This window comes from Chinchilla lanigera, unplaced genomic scaffold (genome assembly GCF_000276665.1).
Source record: "Chinchilla lanigera isolate Chin_1 unplaced genomic scaffold, ChiLan1.0 scaffold00179, whole genome shotgun sequence".
In the NCBI taxonomy this organism is placed as follows: Eukaryota; Metazoa; Chordata; class Mammalia; order Rodentia; family Chinchillidae; genus Chinchilla; species Chinchilla lanigera.
In genome coordinates, this window is record NW_004955580.1 from 1,258,839 (window position 1) to 1,277,906 (window position 19,068).

Below are 19,068 nucleotides of genomic sequence, written 5' to 3' on the forward strand. Positions count from 1 at the left end.
AAACACTTTTCCCACATTGTGAGTTGTCGCTTCACTCTGTTCGTGATTCCTATAATGTGCAAAAGGCTTTTAAGCAGATGAGATCTCAGATGTCCTCAAGGATAGTATCCTGTACAGGAAGTAAAGGGGCAATTTGGAACTTGTAGAGTTCATATGGCTCTTTCTCTCAGTGACCTAAAGCAGATCACGCTAGATCTAAAAAACTTTTCAGATGACCCTGAAAAGCACACTGAGGTCTTTAGAGTACTTACTGATGTTACTCTTAAATCAAACATTGAATTCTAATGAGAGGCAAGCAACATTACAAGCTGCTATTGCATTTAGGGATAAATATCATACTGTTAATTTTAGAAGGCCAGAAAATAGACAGCCAGGGGAACAGCCATTTCCTACTGGAACCCAAGCAGTCCCTACCCTAGACCCCTACTGGCCTAGCAACCAGAAGGGATACTGGAATAGGAGGCATTTCCAGATATGTATTCTTGAAGGTCTAAGAAGAATGAGAACTGAACCATTAAATTATTTTAAATTGTCAGCTATTCAACAAGAGAAAAATGAGCATCCCTCTGCCTTATTAGATCATTTACAAGAGGCATTTATGAAATATACTTCCCTGGCTCCTGACTCAATAGGACAGATTATTCTTAAAGATAAGCTTATTACCTAGTCAGCCTCAGATATTAGAAAACAAAAAATAGCTTTTACTCCAGATAGCTCACTTGATACTCTAGTAAAAAAACTTCCTCCAGCCAGCGATATAGCTCAGCAGCACAGTGCCTTGCTTGGCAAGCGCAAGGTCCTGAGTTCAATTCCTGGTTAAAAAAAAACCCTGCCTCCTTACTATTCTATAATTGAGACTGGGAGAAAGCCAAGGAGAGAAAGCAAGAGACCAAAAAGCGGCTGCCTTTGTCGGGGCCTTAAAAAGAACAGACCCTAAGTCTGATTCTTGGGGCTCCAGAAGACCTCAACGACTAGATTCAACTACTGCTACTGTGGAAAGCCAGGCCACCTCAAGAGGGACAGCCTGAAGAGGACCTCCAAGCCATACCCTGACTGCAAAGGTGGCCACTGGAAGGAAAACTGCACTCTGAGGCAGAGGCCCCAGAGCACAGATTCCTCTTCCAGGTGGTCTAGCAAGACTGAAGGGCCCCAGGGCACTCTGCCTCCTCCCTCTGGCCAGACTGTAATCTTCACCTGCCATCCCCATGACTATACAGGAAGAGAAACCAGCCTACCACTGGAAACTGTCACAGGTCTCTTTGTCCTTCTCTAACCCTGGCCTTTCTTCCAGTAGTCATACCTCAATAAAAGGAGTCACCAGGAAAAATAACTGTCTTAAGCTATAACTGGGATAACTTTTCTCTTCACCTCATTTTAGTTATGCCTAAAAGCCCAGCTCCCATCCTGGAGAGATTTTATCCTGTCTAAACACTACAATAAATATGCCCAGGTTGCCAGCTAATCAAAATGATGCTTAGACTGGTTTTACAAACACAATATATGTTGTTGTCTATATACAATAACTTGAGAGTTTTACATTGGTAAAAAAATAATATGTTAATTGTTATAATCTGTCTGTCATAAGTTATCAAAAGTTTGGAGATAATTATAGCTAGAGCTGGAGGGACTTACGACAAAACAGCAGACTTCATCAGTAAAGAGGGCTAAGAGCCAGTGGGTTACAGTTGCTGATCCAGTCCCTTACGAACAGTCTGCAGCCCTGGCTCCTCCCCCAATCTACCTATTCCATTCTAGTGCTTATGCTTTGATTATACATGCTCTAATGTCTTGGAACATTTGTTTACTCTTGCAAGAGGCTGCCAAACCCCAAGTAATCATACAGATAAAGCCAATAACAACAACAGCAACAAAAAATAACAAATATGCTAGATTCCTTTTAGGTTTCTTTTACTGAGATCCACCAGGTCAACCTTGTCTGAGAGAGTTAGATGACAAATATTGAGGCTTTATAGTCAGCAGGTCTCAAATGACACTGTAGCTAGTCTCTCTCTCCAAAGTGAGAAGTAAAATTAATAAGACAAGCTGACCTCCAAAATCAGATGGCATTAGACATTCTAACAGCAACATGGAGAGGTATTGTGCAGCTGTAAAACCTCAATGTTGTGTGTACATTCCTGATCCTTCTGCTAATATCTCAATAGCTGTTCAAGATATTAGATGACAAATTAATGACATGTCAGACTCTGAAATTCCCTGACCCTTATCCTCTTTATGAAAAGCTATTACTAGCTCTTTCTGGTGGAAATCTTTGTTAACTGTATTCATAATTATCCTGTCGATCCTATTATTTGGCCCATGCATACTTGTTTCTTTGGCTTTGTCTCCTCCAGACTTAAAGCTATATGCCTACCCAAGATGAGAATGCCTGCATTTATCAAGGGCCTTTAGATAGACTTTCTGTAGAGTATCTCTGACTGCCAATCACAACTAAACCCCCTTCAGTGTTGAGAAGCCAGGGCAGTCACCACCCAGTGCCCCCTCATGGTAGCTTGGGGTACTTCTTCAGAGGGGAGATTGTTATAGACAGCTAAACTAGGTAGAAATACTATAAGCACTGTGGAAATCAGTATGGAGATTCCTCAAAAAGCTAGGATTAGAAGTCCCATCGAACCCAGGTATTCCCCTTTTGGTTATTTTCCCAGAAGAATTAAAAACCACAGCAACATATGTGCACCCATGTTTATAGCAGCACAACTTATAATAATAGCTAAATATTGGAAACAATCCAAATGCTCATCAATTGAGGAATGGAAAAAAAGGATGTGGTATTTTTACATAATGGAGCACTACTCAGCTCTAAAGAAGGATAAACTCGAGGCTTTTATAGGTAAATGGATGCAACTAGAGACCATATTCATAAGTGAAATACATAAAACTCACGTGTGTAAACATCATCTTGTCTCCCTAGCGTAGGAAAATAAAAGAGTAAATAAGATACAAAATCTGCGGGGGCTGGGAATTTAGCTCAGCGGCAAAAGCGCCTGCCTGGCAAGCGCAAGGTCGTGAGTTCGGTTCCCGGTACCGGAGAAAAACCAAAAAAAAAAAAAAAAGATACAAAATCTGCAATAGATATTGGGAAAGGGGAAGCAGCTGCTCAAAGGAAAGAACAACTGGAATGGGGGAAAGGAGAAAAGAAAGAAGGAAAAAATGTATGTATATATATATGATAGCTAAGATAATTATATACTAATTTCTATCAGTTCATTAAAAAGAACAGTTTGCACTTACATTGTTGATTAATTTTTCATGCCTATATCTTGTAATCTGAGCAACTACTTTGAACTTTGAACTACAATATGCAATATATTAGCCATCATTAACCTCTTAAAAAAGAGTTTAATGCTTCCAAACAAGTACAGGGTAAATGCAATATAGAGAATTTTATAAATACAACAGAGAGCACCTAACAAAAGTAACTGAATTAAAAGTTAAACAGTGGGCACCATGGCACACACCTGTAATCCCAGTTACAGCAGAAGAATCAAAAGTTCAAAGCCAGGCAATGACACCCTGTCTCAAAATTCGAAGGGGGATGTGGGGAATGTGATTCAGAGCTCCCTGCATATAACTCCGCAAAAGAGATGACAAAATAAAATCATGAAAATAAATTCAGAAACATGAGTAACTACAATAAGATAATTAAACTCACCTACTAAGATCCAAATAATCACACCGCATTTACTTTAAACCCAGTCATATACTGCTTACAGGAAATACATCTAAAAAATAAATGATTAGTTATTTAGAAGGAGATACACCTCAAACAAAATTGTGTTGATAGGTTGAAAATGAAGAACAAAAAAGGAAAGGTACAAGAGATATTATGAAAGGGAAAAAAACTGCTCAATAGGAAAGAACAGCTGGGATGAGCAAAAGAAGAAAAGAAAGAAAGAAGGGAAATACACACACACACAGTAGCTAAGATAATTTTACTACTAATTTCTGTTTATTGAAAAGAACAGGAAATGTTTAATTGTTTGATCAGTTTTGCATACCTATATGAGGTAATCTGAGCAACTACTTTGAAGATAATAAGTAATACAACAACCATTGTTGATTTCCTATCATCTTGTTTTGAAATTCTGTGTCATTTTTATAGTTTTTGTGTTGTTTTGTTTTTGTTATTTTGTTTTGTTCTTTTCTCTTTAAAACAAAAAAAATAAAGGCGCAGAAAAAATGTATACTATGTAAATACTAACAAAAAAAGACAAAATGGAACCTAGAGCAAAAAAAATGAACAAATCAAGTACAAAATATTAGCACATCGACATAGAAATAGAAAGCACATAACAAAAGTAACCAAAGATGTACAAAATTGAACAAACTTAGAAAATCAAATAGACATGTTAAAAACCTGTACCCAGTGCTAGAGAATATGGATTTTTTTTAAAGTACACAAGGTGCAATTATAAAAATTTACCAGATACTAGATCACAAAGGAAGCTTCAAAAAATTTCAAAGAATCAATATCATACAGATTATATGTTTTGATCACTATACACTTAATGCAAAACAAACTTTAAAATGATAATTTAAACACAAACACATTTTGAGAACTTTAACATGCTTTACTGAACAATGTATTGGTAAATGATCCAAAAATCGTACAAATGGTGAAATATTTGGAATCAAATGACAATAAAAATATTGCATATCAAAACATAGAAGGCAGTGGTCACTGGAGAAAGCCATAGCTTCAAATTCATTTGTTGAAATTTATGTATTTAAAATAATGAGCACTTGACTAGGAAAAACAGAAAATGACTTGCTGTCCACAAAATCCACCAGGAGATGTCAAGTGAGTGAGTGAGACTTCAAGGAGAGATGAGAAGTTGCACCACCCGAATAGCACCTCTGAAGTGTTTGCTGATTATTCCAGGAGATGACGCTTAATTTCCCTCCATTTGATACTAAGATAGATTAGTCACACCCTTCTGATAATTATTAAAAGGAAAATAGTAATTTGCCAGTAAAGAAACTTGGAAAGCACACCTAAATCAAATGATTAAAAAGAATATCACCAGTGATCTGACCTGATGAGATCAGAGTCCCTTGATATTACCAGACGGGAAGCAGACTCGCCCTCTGTTTCGTCCCCTGAATTCCATAACCCAACTCTAATCCTGTGCAAAACATCGGACAAACCCAAATTAAGGGACATTTTACAAAATTCTCTGTCAATGTGTCCTTCAGAAGTGTCAGGGGGGTGAGAGGGGTAGCTCAGTGGTAAACACTTGCCTCGCGTGCCTGAGGCCGTGGTTTAGCACCACAAAACAAGGGCCGAGGTCATGAAAGGCAAGGAAAGACCAAGAATCCGTCACAAACCAGAGAAGTCTGAGGAGACCAGTCTTTAAAGCAGAGTAGTAACTAAATGTAGTGTGGTACATAGATTTCCCTCTGGGGGTCAGGGGGAGAAGCCGAAAAGCTGAGAAAATCTGAATAAAACTGATAGCTTGTTATCTTCTTGGTTTGGGTGAGTATGCCACAACTCTGTCAGGTGTTCACTTTACTGGAACCTGGCTGAAGGGTTACAGAAATTCTCTGTACTATCTTTGCAACTCTTCCATAAATCTAAAATCATTTCATAATAAAAGTTAAATTTTAAAAGGTCTAAAAAATCATAAGAGACTGAAAATAAATTGTGTTTGACTCAAGAAACTAGTAAAATATCTAGAGGATAAACTTAAAGAAAGCATAAGAAAGAAATACAATGAACAGATATTAATGAAATAGAGAACGAAGGCAGAGGAGAGAATTTTTAAAATATCTTCTCCAACAAAAAAGGTGGGTGAGCCATATGTCTATCTCTCCTGGTTCCATATCATCTGACAGCCCAGAAAACATACAATATCTTGTGGTCTCTCTTGTCACAAAGAGCAATCAATCACATGACTGAGTTCTGGTGACTGGGCTGTTAAGCAGGGAATTTTTTGGAAGGTAGTAATTCTTTACATTGTAGAAAATATCTAGTGATACTTGGTCAGCTTTATGCATGACAAATATCTTCTTTCAGGTTGTGCCTGACCTTTTCATTTGTTTATGGTTTCTTATTTGTATAGGAGCATTTTAATTTTAGTTAAAAGTAGTTAATAGTAGTTAAATTTAGTTAATAGTAGTTAATTTTATCAGAAAATTCTGCAACAAAATATCATAAACTGTTGGGTGATTAATGGTTGTTTGCTGCACTATTCCTGTAATTTTTCTGCCTATTTGAAATATTTCACACACAAAAATAAGAAAGGGAGAGAAACAAAACTAAGAAAAATAAGGAAGGGGAGGGAAATGAAAGACTGGGGAGGGAGAAATTCATGGAGCAGGACCATTCTAGCCTTGCAACGTTCTGTAGGGTCGCTGCATCCAGGTGGCATGATGCTAGGATGTGTCAAAATATTTTTCCCTAGTTCCCGAAATCGATGACTGAAGTCCACAGATGTGGGAAAAAGGGATGCTCAAAATACCGCTCATTCTAAATAAAAAGGGCCACCTGTTCAGGGTCAGCCGCCTCCCCACAACTTCCTCAGGAAAGGGACGGAGAGCACCTTTCTCCCTGAGCTTCACTCAGTGTTGGCATCTTGTTTCAGGGTGGGTGTTTCCAGAGCCATCAAGCTTGCAAGCTCTGCAGTGCTCTATAAGCAGTAAATGCGGAGGTAAGGACATGGCCAGCTGAGGGCCACCTCCCCAGCAAAATGGGTCCCCGTAACACTTGGTTTTTACCACTACTGAAACTGTCCCCCCCAAAGGCTGAGTTAATTTATAGTCTCCCTCAGTGATATTTCCCCAAACCATCGCCAACATTGTATTCTATAAATAGTTTTCACTATTGTTAGCATAAGTAAAGGGTGATATTTTGTTGCTGAATAAATATTAATGTTTATTTCTTCTTTACTGAACTGGATGCTCATGTCTGCCGGACATCTTCTTATTGGAATATTTACCTTCTGACCTAATGATGTGTGAGACGTTTACATATACAGGCTATTGGTTATTTTTCCATTATGTACTGGCAAACCTTGCTGCTCATATGTAGCTCACATTTTATGTTTAGTTAGGAGGCATGTGACATATAGCAGTTTTATATTTTTCCATCAAATCTTTGTTCTTGTGTGACTTCCATTATTTAGATGCTTTGCAAGTTCTTTCCCCGTTCTGAAGTGCCGCTCACAAATGCGCAGTTGCTGAGGCAGCTGGCGCCTCCGCACCCTCCTTCCCCCAGCTCTTGTGTGCCTCAGGCCTCAGGACTTGGCTCCACAAGTTACCCTTCCGAGAGCATCTTTTACATCCTTATTTCTCAGGGTGTAGATGAGGGGATTTAACATTGGGGTCACTGCTGCATAAAATATAGAGACAATTTTGTCCCCATCTTGGGACTTCTTGGTCTGGGGTCTCACGTAAATATATATTAGTGTCCCAAAGTAGATGGTGACCACAGTCAGGTGAGAGCCACATGTGGAAAAAGCTTTAAACCTAGCCTCAGTTGGGCGGATTCTTAAGACAGCCCTGAGGATAAAAAGGTAAGAGATAAGAATGAAAATTAAAGGTAGTGGCATTGAAATGACAGCACATGCCATCATCATAATCTCTAGGGAAAAGGTATTGGAACACAGCAATTTAAAGATGGCTTGGACCTCACAGGAGAAGTGATTGACTGTGTTATGCCCACAGAAACTGATGGGAAAGAGCAGAATGGGGGTAATGGTGAGCGTGAAGGCTGTCATCCAGGCAGTCAAAGCCATTAAAAGACACACTTGAGAAGACATGACCAGGTTATACCGTAGTGGATCTGAAATAGCTACAAATCGGTCATAAGCCATAATGGCAAGAAGAAAACACTCAGCCAATGCCAAGAAGGCCCGGATGGCAAGCTGCGCAAAACAGGAGCTATAGGAGATGGTAGGGAAGTTCTTCAGTGAGTTTACCATGATGAGGGGCACAGCACTAGTGGAGAACAGAAGATCCAGGAAAGACAAGTTCCCAAGGAAGAAATACATCGGGGTGTGCAGCTGAGAACTGGCTGCCACCAGGAAAATGATCACGCCATTTCCTACCAAAGTTACTGTGTACAGAAACATCAGTGCCCAGAAAAGAATACTCTGGGGTGTGGGGTGGCTAGACAGGCCCACGAGAATGAACTCAGTCACTTTGCTATGGTTTCCAATTTCCTGGTAATTCATGTTCTCTGTCCATAGCTACAGGAGGGGAAAGAAAACAGGAATCAGCTGTTTCTCTATTACCAAAGTGGTTAAAGCACTGGAGTCCCTGACACAAGCTCATCTTTGAATTTTTCAGCACATAAACCACAAGCAGCGTCAGTACCCCACCCCCATCCCTGCATCTGTTGCTGGAAAAATAAAAAGGCCATCCTCTAGCAAAAAGAGTTGGGGCCCTTAGACTTGTAAGAACACAAATGTTTAAGGCAGAGAGACCAGAGGATCCCCCAAGCCTTCTGCCAACAAGTCTCTCATGAGCTTCCACTCCAAGCTAAATGAGGCCTGGCCACAGGAAGAAACCAGCTGCCTCAGCAATCAGGGTCAGAAGGGTGATAGTATGGTGCCACCGGGTAGAGAAGAGAGAAAGGGGAGGTGGAAAGGCCTGATATTTAGGGAAGGGACCCCTGGAGACCTGCTGAGGGCTTGTGACTCTCGCCTGGATGTGGGCAGGCGGCCGGGGCTGGCAGACCAGGAAACACTGCCCTAGCTTTGTGACCTGCAAGGTATGGAGTGATTTTCCTTGCACCAGAATGGTGAGGTCTGAGATCAGGGTAGTTTTCAACCTTTGTCCTAAAGAGGGAATGAGACAAGAAACAGATACAGATAGCTTTTCAGATGCTTAATAACTCTGGGGTCCTGATGTCAGAATGAGGGAGAAAACACCTCAGTCTCAGAGAAACCAGCCCTCCATCTCTCCTTGTCTGTGCTCCAAGGGCTCCCACCAGCTGGCTTCTGCCAAGGAAAGGGTCCTCCTGGTCACCTCAAGGCTGTTCAACCACATCTCTGTTGTGTGACTCCAACTTTTCACATTTACAGAGTGCTTTCATGCCGCGTGGCGTTAAATGGTACAACTGGTGAGAGGTTCCGGGAGCTGTGCTCCCTGCCCCAGGACCCAGGATACGGCTTGAACAAATGAGCAGCTCACTGTAGAGTGGAGAAGAGACGGTACCTTTCCTGTGAGGTGCTTGGGAAAAGAGTCGCTATATCTACTTGTAGTTCTCCAAGGCACAGAGTTGACAAGTGAGAAGACCTAAGCCCACTTTGGTTAGGGACTCACAGAGCTGCTTAAGCTTCTGTCCGCTGGACGAGGAGACTTCAAACATTTTTGCTTATCTACCTCGAAAAGTTTTGGAAAACTGTTCACAAGCGCTGGCACTTTTAAACTAATATCTGCAACTCGTCATAAGTTTAAATAGTTGCAAAGATATGATTTCACATCTTACTGTAAATATTCATAATTTAAAATTGTTCCTGCAAGAATATGCCTTAAAAAGCCTTCCTTTACTGTAATAGTTGGTACACTGTGACAACTTGAGAAGTCCAGAGCCTGACTAAGTGACTCAGCAGTTCTACACACTGGGCTGAGAAGGACACGCCCTTCCCGCTCTGCGGGGAACTAAGTTGCTCACTGTGCCAATGTGAGAAGTTTAGAAGGTTCACTAAGTGACTCAGCAGGGGCCGGGTCCTTGCTTTGTACTCATCCTGAGCCTGTGCGGGAGGAGGGCACGGAGATGGTGTGGGTGTAAAGGATCCCGCCCACCCCCCCAGAGCGGATAGCCAGCATACAATATACGGGAAGAAAAGAGGCTTGCTCTTCCCATTTTTGCTCTTGCTGCGTTTGCTGTCTTCTGCTGCCTTAAAGTGTTGCCCCTGTGCCCTGCCACCCTGCCTTGGAGCCAGCTGATTATGGACTGAAACCTCCACACACGGGGAGCTAACTAAACCTTTCCTTCCTTAATTTGTGGCATCAGGTATTTTGTCTCAGCAAGGAGAAAAAAGTAACCAAGGCATTTACCTTCTTCAGTGGTGTGCATACCTGAGTTTGAAGAGCAGGTGCTTAGAGCTCATTCCACGCCAAGCTCCTGGCAGAGGCTGCTACCACATCCTTCAGCCCAGAACGGTAGTGTCACTGTGGAAGATGGTCGCTTCTTGCTGCCATCAGGACCAGCTCTAACCTCAGGAAGACGGGCTTAAGTGACGGGACTGGTCACTGTCTTCTGGGGACTCCACCCAGAGCTCTAAGGGAAGCAGTACTCAGAGTACCCTCCATCACTGAGACGTTGTCAATACCCTCATCAAGAAAAAGATCCCAGCAAGCTCTTAAACAAGAATTCCACTGCGGCACATACTTCCAAAGTGTCAAAGCCAGCACCTCCTCACAGGCTATAAGATGAAACCAGAAAACAAATTGTGTCTGTGAGCTGGGCTAAGCAGCTAACCAAATCACCCCAAATACTCAGTGACAGCAGTGGGAAAAATCAGACCAAGAGCCTCTTCCTGCTCTGACTTTAAGCCAGATTGTTTTCCCAAAATTGATTCTGCTTAGGAATGAGCATGATGGGATTTTTCATAACCCTTCTATTGTCAGATCATGATGCATATGCCCAGATTCATTGATGCCTTAGGCAACCGTCTTCACAAAAGCATTGGCTTCCAGCTTTCGTGGAGGACAGAAACCCCAGTCTTGCCTCAGCGAGTGTTTCCCTTTGGACAGAGGCCACCAGGTTCCACGACTAGGGACCCTAAGAACCTAAGAACTGCATTATCAACAGTTAGTTAGTGTATCACTTCCTGATCCCTTCTTTGGAGAAAGAATGCTCAATAAGTAATTCTCGCTTTCTTCTGGAAATGTAGGCAGTGTAACAGATAATGAACATGTGGATGGAAATGAATATGTCTTCTTCTCCAAAGGTGTAGGTGAAATTTCACTCTTTTCCATTACTATCAACATTTCCTAACTAGATTCTGAGGTCCACCTGGGACAGACACAAGGGATATGTCTCTAGGCACAAGCTTGCCAAGGACTTCAGAAGTCTGGACTATGCCAAGAAAATCATCTGAACCTGAGTTACCCTGTAGCCATTCACTGTGACCACATCACCTACAAAAATTCAGGGCTGCAGTGAAACTGGGACAGGTAAGGTAAACATTCAGTCTCTTGCTAAGGACGCACAAAGACCAACTGGCACATCTCCAGCTAGACTCACACTCTCGGAAGAGAGACACTTCCAGTCACATGGATCGCAATGCAGCTTCAGAAAATAGTCACGATGTTCCAATCTGTAACCAGGCTGAGGAGAGAAAGGCTGGCTTGGGGTTTAACTCTGCTGGCTTTATTAAGCACAGAAGGCTTAGGAAATAGAGAAGGATCTTAACAGGAGGACCTCAAGAGAAACAATTAGAGATGTGTGCCAACCACAACACTGAGGTTGTGAGTAGCCTCCATGGACATCCACCATGGTCCCTGGTGAAGCAAACAGATTCTTTGAGCCAAGGACTTGTAACAAGCAAATGCATGCTGCAGCCTCAGTGTCCAGCATGTGAGATCTCTGCACTCCTTGTCTGCAGCTGCGTTTCAGGGGCCTTATAGAATCAGCAGCTCTTGTTCAAACGTAAGATGTAGTAGCTGAACTTCCACTATTTTCTGTGCACCTCCTCTATGCTAGGGTCAGTGTAAGTTGTTGTGAGGGGAGCAAAGCCAGCAAGAATTCACAGACTAATAAAAGACTGAACAAACACACTTGCAGCAGATGTTAAGTATTAAGTGTTAAGCATTAGAAAGAAATCTGCTTAAGGGAAAGCTAAAGGTAAGGCTTCATGGTGGGTGCACTTGAGTTCCAACCCCAATCCATCCCTTCCTGGCTGTGTGATTTGGAGTGAACTGTGATACTTAACCTCTCAGCTTTAGTTGTTCCTCTTTGACATGGAGCAAAGAGTATTAATTACCTAGCTTCATTGTTTGGAGGAATAGCTGGAAGACTATATGTATAACTAATCCTTAAGCACAGGCATGCAATCAGGAAAAAGCCCAACACTCCCCTTGTATGGCCCCCAGCCTGGTATTCGTATATTAAGTTCCCATGGTTTCCTGGGCTAGTTGGAATTGGTTTCTCCTACTTTTGACCAATAGAATCCTAATTGGGGCTGGAGCTCCTCTGTCATCCCAGCACTCAGGAAGCTGAAGCAGGAAGATCACCATGAGATCAAGGCCAACCTGGGCTACATAGTAAGTTTAAGGCCAGCTTGAACTACATAGTGAGATCCTGTCTCAAAACAGAAAGGAATCCTAATTGGTTCATCTCCTTGCTCAACCTTGCAGAAGGTCTGTGTCTGCCACTATGGGAAGATAAGAGGGCTCCATCAAACAGTATGTATGCCAGTCTTTCAGGCAGGATGACAAGAAATAGAAAAGGTTTAGACTCTCCATGGTTCCATTTTGCCAGCTAAGAGATCTGGTTAAATTTAAGGATCCTAGGACACTGTCAGTAGAGAAGATCTTTTAAAAACTACTGCAAACTTTTCCTAGGAGGGACTAAGCCAGTCACTCCGTTCCTGGTTAGGATGCTTTGGATTTTTCCCCCTAAAGATCTGTCCACGTCCTAGCCCTAGACCTGCTAATATGACCTTATTTGGAAACAGGGTCTTGTCACATGCAATGAAGTTAAGATGTACTAATCCAGTATGACTAGCGCCCTTATGAAAAGAGGATATTTGAAGATAGGTGGAGAGAGATAGAGAGATAGAGACAGGAGGAAAAAGCAAGACCACCAAGGAAAGCCAGCAACCAGCACGGGACAGGAGAGGTTTTTCCCTAGGAACTTTTGTCAGTACCTTGACGTTGGACTAGTAGGCTCCAGAATCTGTAAGTCAATTTGTAAGCCGTATAGTTTGTGGTAACTTTTTCTAATAAAACTTAAAAATGAATACAGTCTGAAAATTGATAGTCTACAAACTGATCCTGGCTTGTGAAAAGTATGGAAATTGTGTAGGTAGACAAGGTGAGTTTACATCTGCTGAATATGAGGGCATATTGGCACATGCCTTTAATTCCTGTGGCTTGGGAGGCTGAGGCAGAAGGATCACAAGTTCATGGTCAGCCTGGACAATTTAGCCAGACCTTATCTCAAAGCAAAACAAAATTAAAGGGTTAAGTGCAGCTCAGTGGTCCAGTATTGGCCTAGTGTGCAGCACTAGGCCTTGGGTCCAAGCCTCAGCACCTTAAAAAAAGGGACTTGCATTTGGTATATCCTTATTCAGCTTAATTTGCTACTAATTTTATTGTATTCCACAAAAGTATCAAACCGTCATATAAATATAAAGAAAAATAAGAAAGGCCCTTCACCAAAGAGAGCTGGGAAGCACTACATGATGCAGTTCACAGCCATGCCTCAGAATTTCTGGAGAGAAACTGCTGCTGTTTCCCAGTGTGCTACTGTACCTGCTTCCCTCTATAATTTATGTAATTTGTAGTTTCAGGAAGAGTCTGAGGAGAGGACTTAGATTCATATCCTCAAGTCACTATTTTGCCTACACCAGTGATGGCGAACCTTTTAGAGCTTTCAGTGACAATGAGCAGCCCGCTGTGGCACACATGCCGTAGTTTCCCCACCACTGAGAAGTCCTAATCACTTACTGTTGTGTTGTGTTAAATTTAAAACATCCTTATTAATTATCCTGATATAGAAGTGATATAATTTCTAGATTCTGAGAAGGTGGCAGCAGTGATGTTAACATTGTTTTTTAATGTCCATAACCCATACCCCAAAAAAGAGAGAGAATAGGACAACAAAACCAAAACAGCATCCAAATATTATTTGGTAATGAGGTATCCCCAGGAACTCTAGAAGCTGGAGCAGCTGAAACCAAAGTTGGCAGTGAGCTCTACGAATCTTAGCATCTGAGGTAAGGAAGCGAGCCAGCATCTGGTGGACCTAGAACCCCAACGCTTACCTTCCTGCAGGCAGTTTCCACTATAAATTCTTTGTAGTTGCTACAAATACAAGAAGAGATGTGCAAATAACCTATCAGTCTGAAGCTAATCCTCTCAAAATGTGAAGGGGTCAGAATCAGAAAGCTCATATGAGGGAAAAATGATCAGCCAGACTCCATCATATTTCAACCAAATACATGCAGATGACTCCACTGAGAAGAGCTTAGTCTCCAGACCGTGGAGTGGCTGTGGCTCCTTCACCCTTCTGCACAGGAAGTAAGGTTAAGGAGGGAGCTCTACTCTGGGAAGCAGAAGCATCAGGTAAGAAACCAAAGAAATTCTGAGGCACCCAATTGGAACTACATTCTTGAACATCAAGCTTTCAACAATTTACAAATATTAGCACTGAAGTTAAGAAATTGGAGGAGGCTGAGGGGCCGATAAGGAGCATACCTCTTCCCTACCAGACTGAGTTCTGAGTCAACTGAGAAAGGCCAAAAGCATACCCGAGGATGGGAAACCAAACATGAGCTTCACAGCGGTAGAGGCCGGTTGGCAGACACAGCTTGCTGCAGGAACAGTGTGCTTTGTTCATCCCCTGTCTCTGCCCTGCACTTGAGACAGCAAGAAGGAGGAAATGGTTGGGTCTGTAGTGCAGGCTCACATTCCACCCTTGCTGCTTTCCATCTGGCTAGGTGGAAAGGGAAGGGAAAATGGACCAAGCCCCCACTGTCAGAACTTCTAACAAATTAACCACTTGATCAAGAAATGTGGGTCAACAGCATATTTCACTGCCTCTCCGTGGGGCATCTCCTTCCTAGGGGAACTGGGAAAGGAAGGAGTTACCTCTGGCATACGCACCTCACACTTCATAGATTTTCATGCCTTTTAGTCACTTCCCTCATTGCCAAGACACAATGCTCAGCACCCACAACCTGCAGGACAAGAGCTTTATCTTGACTCACAGCTTCAGAGGTCTCAGTCCAAGCACGGTTGGTAGGCTTCGAAAGAGAAAGGCGTGGCAGAAGGGCCTGGGCAAGGAGAGCTACTTGCTTCATGGGATCCAGAAAGCAACAAGAAGGGAGGAGCTGAGAGGAAGAAGCACCCTTCCAGGCCACACCCCCAGTGAAACACCTCTTCAGGCCAGACCCCGCCTCTAAAATGTTACTATTTATTCTATTTCCTCACCCCAAATTATTTCTAACCATCATTGCCCAGTGTATCTCTGGAGGTCAAATAAATCTATTACATACTCTAATAATAAAAGTCCAACTTTCAAGGTGTCCCAAATTTAACCCTCTCCCACAATGAATATTCTAGGACAGTTTGTGGGGTCCCAATTCTGCAGTCTGAGCCACTACCCACAAAAGTACCAGCTCGCTGTGACTGAGTGTCACTACCTCAGAAGGTTTAGGAATTGCCAAAGGCAGCAGCAGCCCCAGTTACTTAGGCCTCATCTGAAGTGCTTCCATTCAAAGCGTCATTAAGTTTAGAGCTGAAACTTCATCCCTTCCACTCCACACTATGAGCCAATGTCAAGGTGTCGCTAGTGCCCTAAGCGCCCTAAGTCTCCATGCATAGGTGCAGCACCCTCAGCTCCAGGCCAGGTCCTTTCCTTGAGCTCCTGTGAGTTTGTACTTTTGGCTGGCTCAGCTGAGGAAGGCTCAGTGACTTCATAATAGGCCCACACGTCTGCCATGTGCAGGACAAGACCACATTATGGGGCTTTTCCCAAAACCTGTTCGGTGGGTGCGTACAACAACAAAGTTTCCATGGTCTTTGTCTCAGTTAAAAGCTGAAGAGCTTTGGTTTGGGAAATTGTGGCCCAGAAGAGAGGGAAGCCATAAAGGAGGAAGGAGGAAGAAGGAAGAGGAAAATGGAGCTGCGGGAAGAGTGCTATGCGCCCACCTAGGAGTATCAGGAGCCCCTTGGGGGTGGAGGTGGAGGCAGAGGCAGAAACTACTAGAATGGTTTAGGATTGGGTGCGATCTAAGGTCGGAGAGGGCTTTTGGGGACCCCATTTCCTGCTTCAGGGTGGAAGAAGAGGCAGAGAAAAAGGCTTTCCTCCTGCTGCTGCTGCCCAGAGCCCAGCACTGTCCCAGTACTCCACAGAGCAGAACGTCCAAGAAGTGACAATGGCTTTGGGGGATCATTCACTGTCACAGTTCCATAACTCTTATTCCCTGTGTCACTCAGGCCACATTATGATTCCGTCCGCTGATTAAAAGCGGAGGCCCTAAGATCCCTGCCTCTGCCTCCTCCTAATTACCACACAGACTCTCAGCAGGATGGAGAGAGGGCCTCCAGAGGCCACCAGTATTGTGCTCCACTGCCCACTTTTCATCCTCTGTAGCCAGGCTTGACCGCTGCCTTCCACCTGAGCCAAACACACACATGTTCTGCCTCTTCAGTCAACCCAAGGCCCATTCACATAGTGACAGTTTGCATGTGGGGGCCTGCATTTTCAGTGACTCTGACTTCAACAGCATGATCGAGACCTGCAGCAGAACCAGAGCTTGCAAATAAAACAATAGCCACTGGGGTTTGGGTTTGGGCGCAGCTCTGTGACCTAGAGATGGCAGTCCCCTTGGTGTGTGGCTCTGGGCTCGGCCTCCTCCCTGACCTCTCCTAGGATTTTCTGAGTCTTGCCTTCGCCTCTATTTAATACATGTTCAGACTGTGGCAGAATCTAAGGACACTGCTTTGCTAACAGCCATCAGCAGTACTTCTGAGAGCTGCTCCCCATGGTCCAGGTGGGCTGCAAGTCACCATCTGGGCTCTGGAAAGCTGTCCTGCAGACTCCGGCTGGGGCCACTCAGTCCCTCTACTACTCCCCTGAAGATGGGTGGATTTTTCATTCTTCATGGTTCCCTCCAGCAACAGAGTCTGCAACAAGGCCCTCCCCAGGTCTCTGCTTCAACACCAGTCTGGCCCTCCCAGGTAAGCCTGTCTTCTCTAGCATGCAGACAGAAAGAAGCAGCAAGGACACCTCTGGCTGCTGCTCCAGACTCCACGCTGAGATATGCCTTGCCCCATAGAGCATAAGGAGCAGATTCAACAGTAAACTACTCCCAGATCCAACTAACGAGGGACAGATTAAGCTATGATCTGCTTTGCTATGCTATATTTTCGCTAGATATTATTCCTGTGTGTACTATTAACATTTTAATTTAATTAACTGTAGTTAAAGTGTGGTGTATCCACACTGTGCAGTGCAGCAGTTAAAAAGAATGAGGGAAACAGTTAGGTGCTGACAGAAAACTCTCTAAGGCACATTATTAAATGGCATCACTACAGTAAGAGCAGTCAATTTGTTTGTTTTATTCGAGGTATATTTGTTTGTTCGTTTGGGGGGGGGGCTTCTTCTTTGTTTTTGTGTAACAGTCTCTACCACTGAGCTATATCCCCAGCCAATTTTCAATTTTATTTTAACTTGAGACACATCTCACTATCTAATCTAGGCTGGCCTTGAACTTGCGATCATCCAGCTTCAACCTCCAGAATAGCTGGGATTACAGACAGGTGTTGCCCTGCCCATTCTAAGCATACTTGGTTTGTATACTATGAACCCATGTACTATTTTGTTGTGTGAGTGCGGTGATTGCACACGTATGTAAACGTGTGAGTGTGTGTCAGTATGTGCAGGTGTATGTGTAGAGTGTGTCAGCAATGCCTGCCCGTGTGTGTGTATGAATATGTGAGTATGTGCGTATATGTATTTGGTAGATGAGTGCATGAGCCTGTTTATACGCAGGGACCAAACAGGGAAAGAAATGCCCCATACTGCTAAGAATTTTTCTCTCTGAAGAATGAGGGAAAGGAATGAAGGAGCAGAAACTTTCACCTTGATTTTCACTTCTCTCTTTTTAAATGTTTGGAGTCAGTGTGACTTTTCATTTTGTCTTCTTGGGTTTTGGTATTTCTGAGGTGTAGGGCCCAAAGCAATCCCCAGATCTCCCCAGCGATGACAGCAGAGAAGAGTGGAAGTGACTGAGTCTGGCAAAGCTGAAGCCAAGGATCCAAGGCCGAGAAAGACAAATGGAACCCGAGAAGCCCACCCTTACTCAAAGAGTTATCTGGGGTGGTGGAGGGATGTGGGAAGGCTGAGCATGTGGAGGGTGGGAGGCTGGACTGGCTACAGAAGAGGCTGAGCTCAGGCTATTGGGAGCCCCTGCCTGGAAGCAGGCTGGTCACCCTGACCCCTGCAGTCCTCTGGGCTCCCATGAGCATAGGTGAGGTGATACGAAGGAGGGAAGCCTGAGCAGGGACAGGCTCCACCAGGACAGAGGCCTTTGGCAGGGGCTTAGGGTGATTTCTGAGGGGGCAGGGACAGATGCAGGGCCTGGGCACCCAGGGAAGAAGGCTTTGTGAGCATCTGCTTTGAAATGAGGTATAAATGCTTTGCCCTCTAGGGATCTGTCCAGCTCAAAAGTTCCAGGTGCCCCTGGAGTAAATAAACACTAAAGTACTGCTCCGTGTGACATGCAAGGGGCTGGACACCTGGGATTGGAACTCCCATCTGTTCCAAGCAAACCACCGGCCCTACTTGGAGTGAGCCAAGAGGCAGTGCCCCTGCGGAATGAACCAGTTGGGTGGCAACTCCACCTCTCCTAGCTCAGCACTTCCTCAGTCTTCATTTGCTAGATCTCTAGAATATTCAGAAACCTGCTCCTCTTCTCTCCTGCTCTGACCAGGGGCTGCACAGGGGAAAACTGCAGGCTGAAAACAAGACTTTCTGCTTACAACTTGGGTCCTGCCAAGGCAAGGAGGAGGCAAGCACCCAAAGTCTGGGAAGTAAATCAGCCACGGACGTGGCTGGCACAAACCTTCACTGCCCCTGACTCTTTTCTAACTCTGTTTGTTCCCACCTGTGACCCAGCCCAGCCCTTTGCCCTCGGCTCTTCTCACTCTGCTCCATTAATAACTGCAGAGGAAACAGACACGAGCACCAGACATTCATACAAGAAACATTTATGATGCTCCTAACTTGTGCCAGCCACTGTTTGAGAGGCTGAATGAGACCCCATTCTTGTCAGCCTGGTTGCTGAGGTGCACAGAGAAATAATCAGAGAATTACAGAAGTCAGTGGTAAATAACATGACTGGCGAAGCCCAGAGTGAGGTGGGAACA

The 19,068-nt window shown here is 43.8% G+C and overlaps 1 protein-coding gene across 1 annotated transcript; it reads right to left on the bottom strand.

Annotated features, from left to right (window-relative positions):
* Positions 1-7,253: 7,253 nt before the first annotated feature.
* Positions 7,254-8,192, bottom strand: LOC102010431 (olfactory receptor 13H1-like). The gene has a single exon (XM_005414225.1). It carries the CDS (start codon positions 8,190-8,192, stop codon positions 7,254-7,256), a length of 939 nt encoding a protein of 312 aa, XP_005414282.1.
* Between the last annotated feature and the right edge of the window lie 10,876 nt (positions 8,193-19,068).

What these genes read in the sequence shown, in the direction of transcription:
- LOC102010431 (XM_005414225.1), bottom strand. Translation starts at nt 8,192, where the DNA reads ATGAATTACCAGGAAATTGGAAACCATAGCAAAGTGACTGAGTTCATT.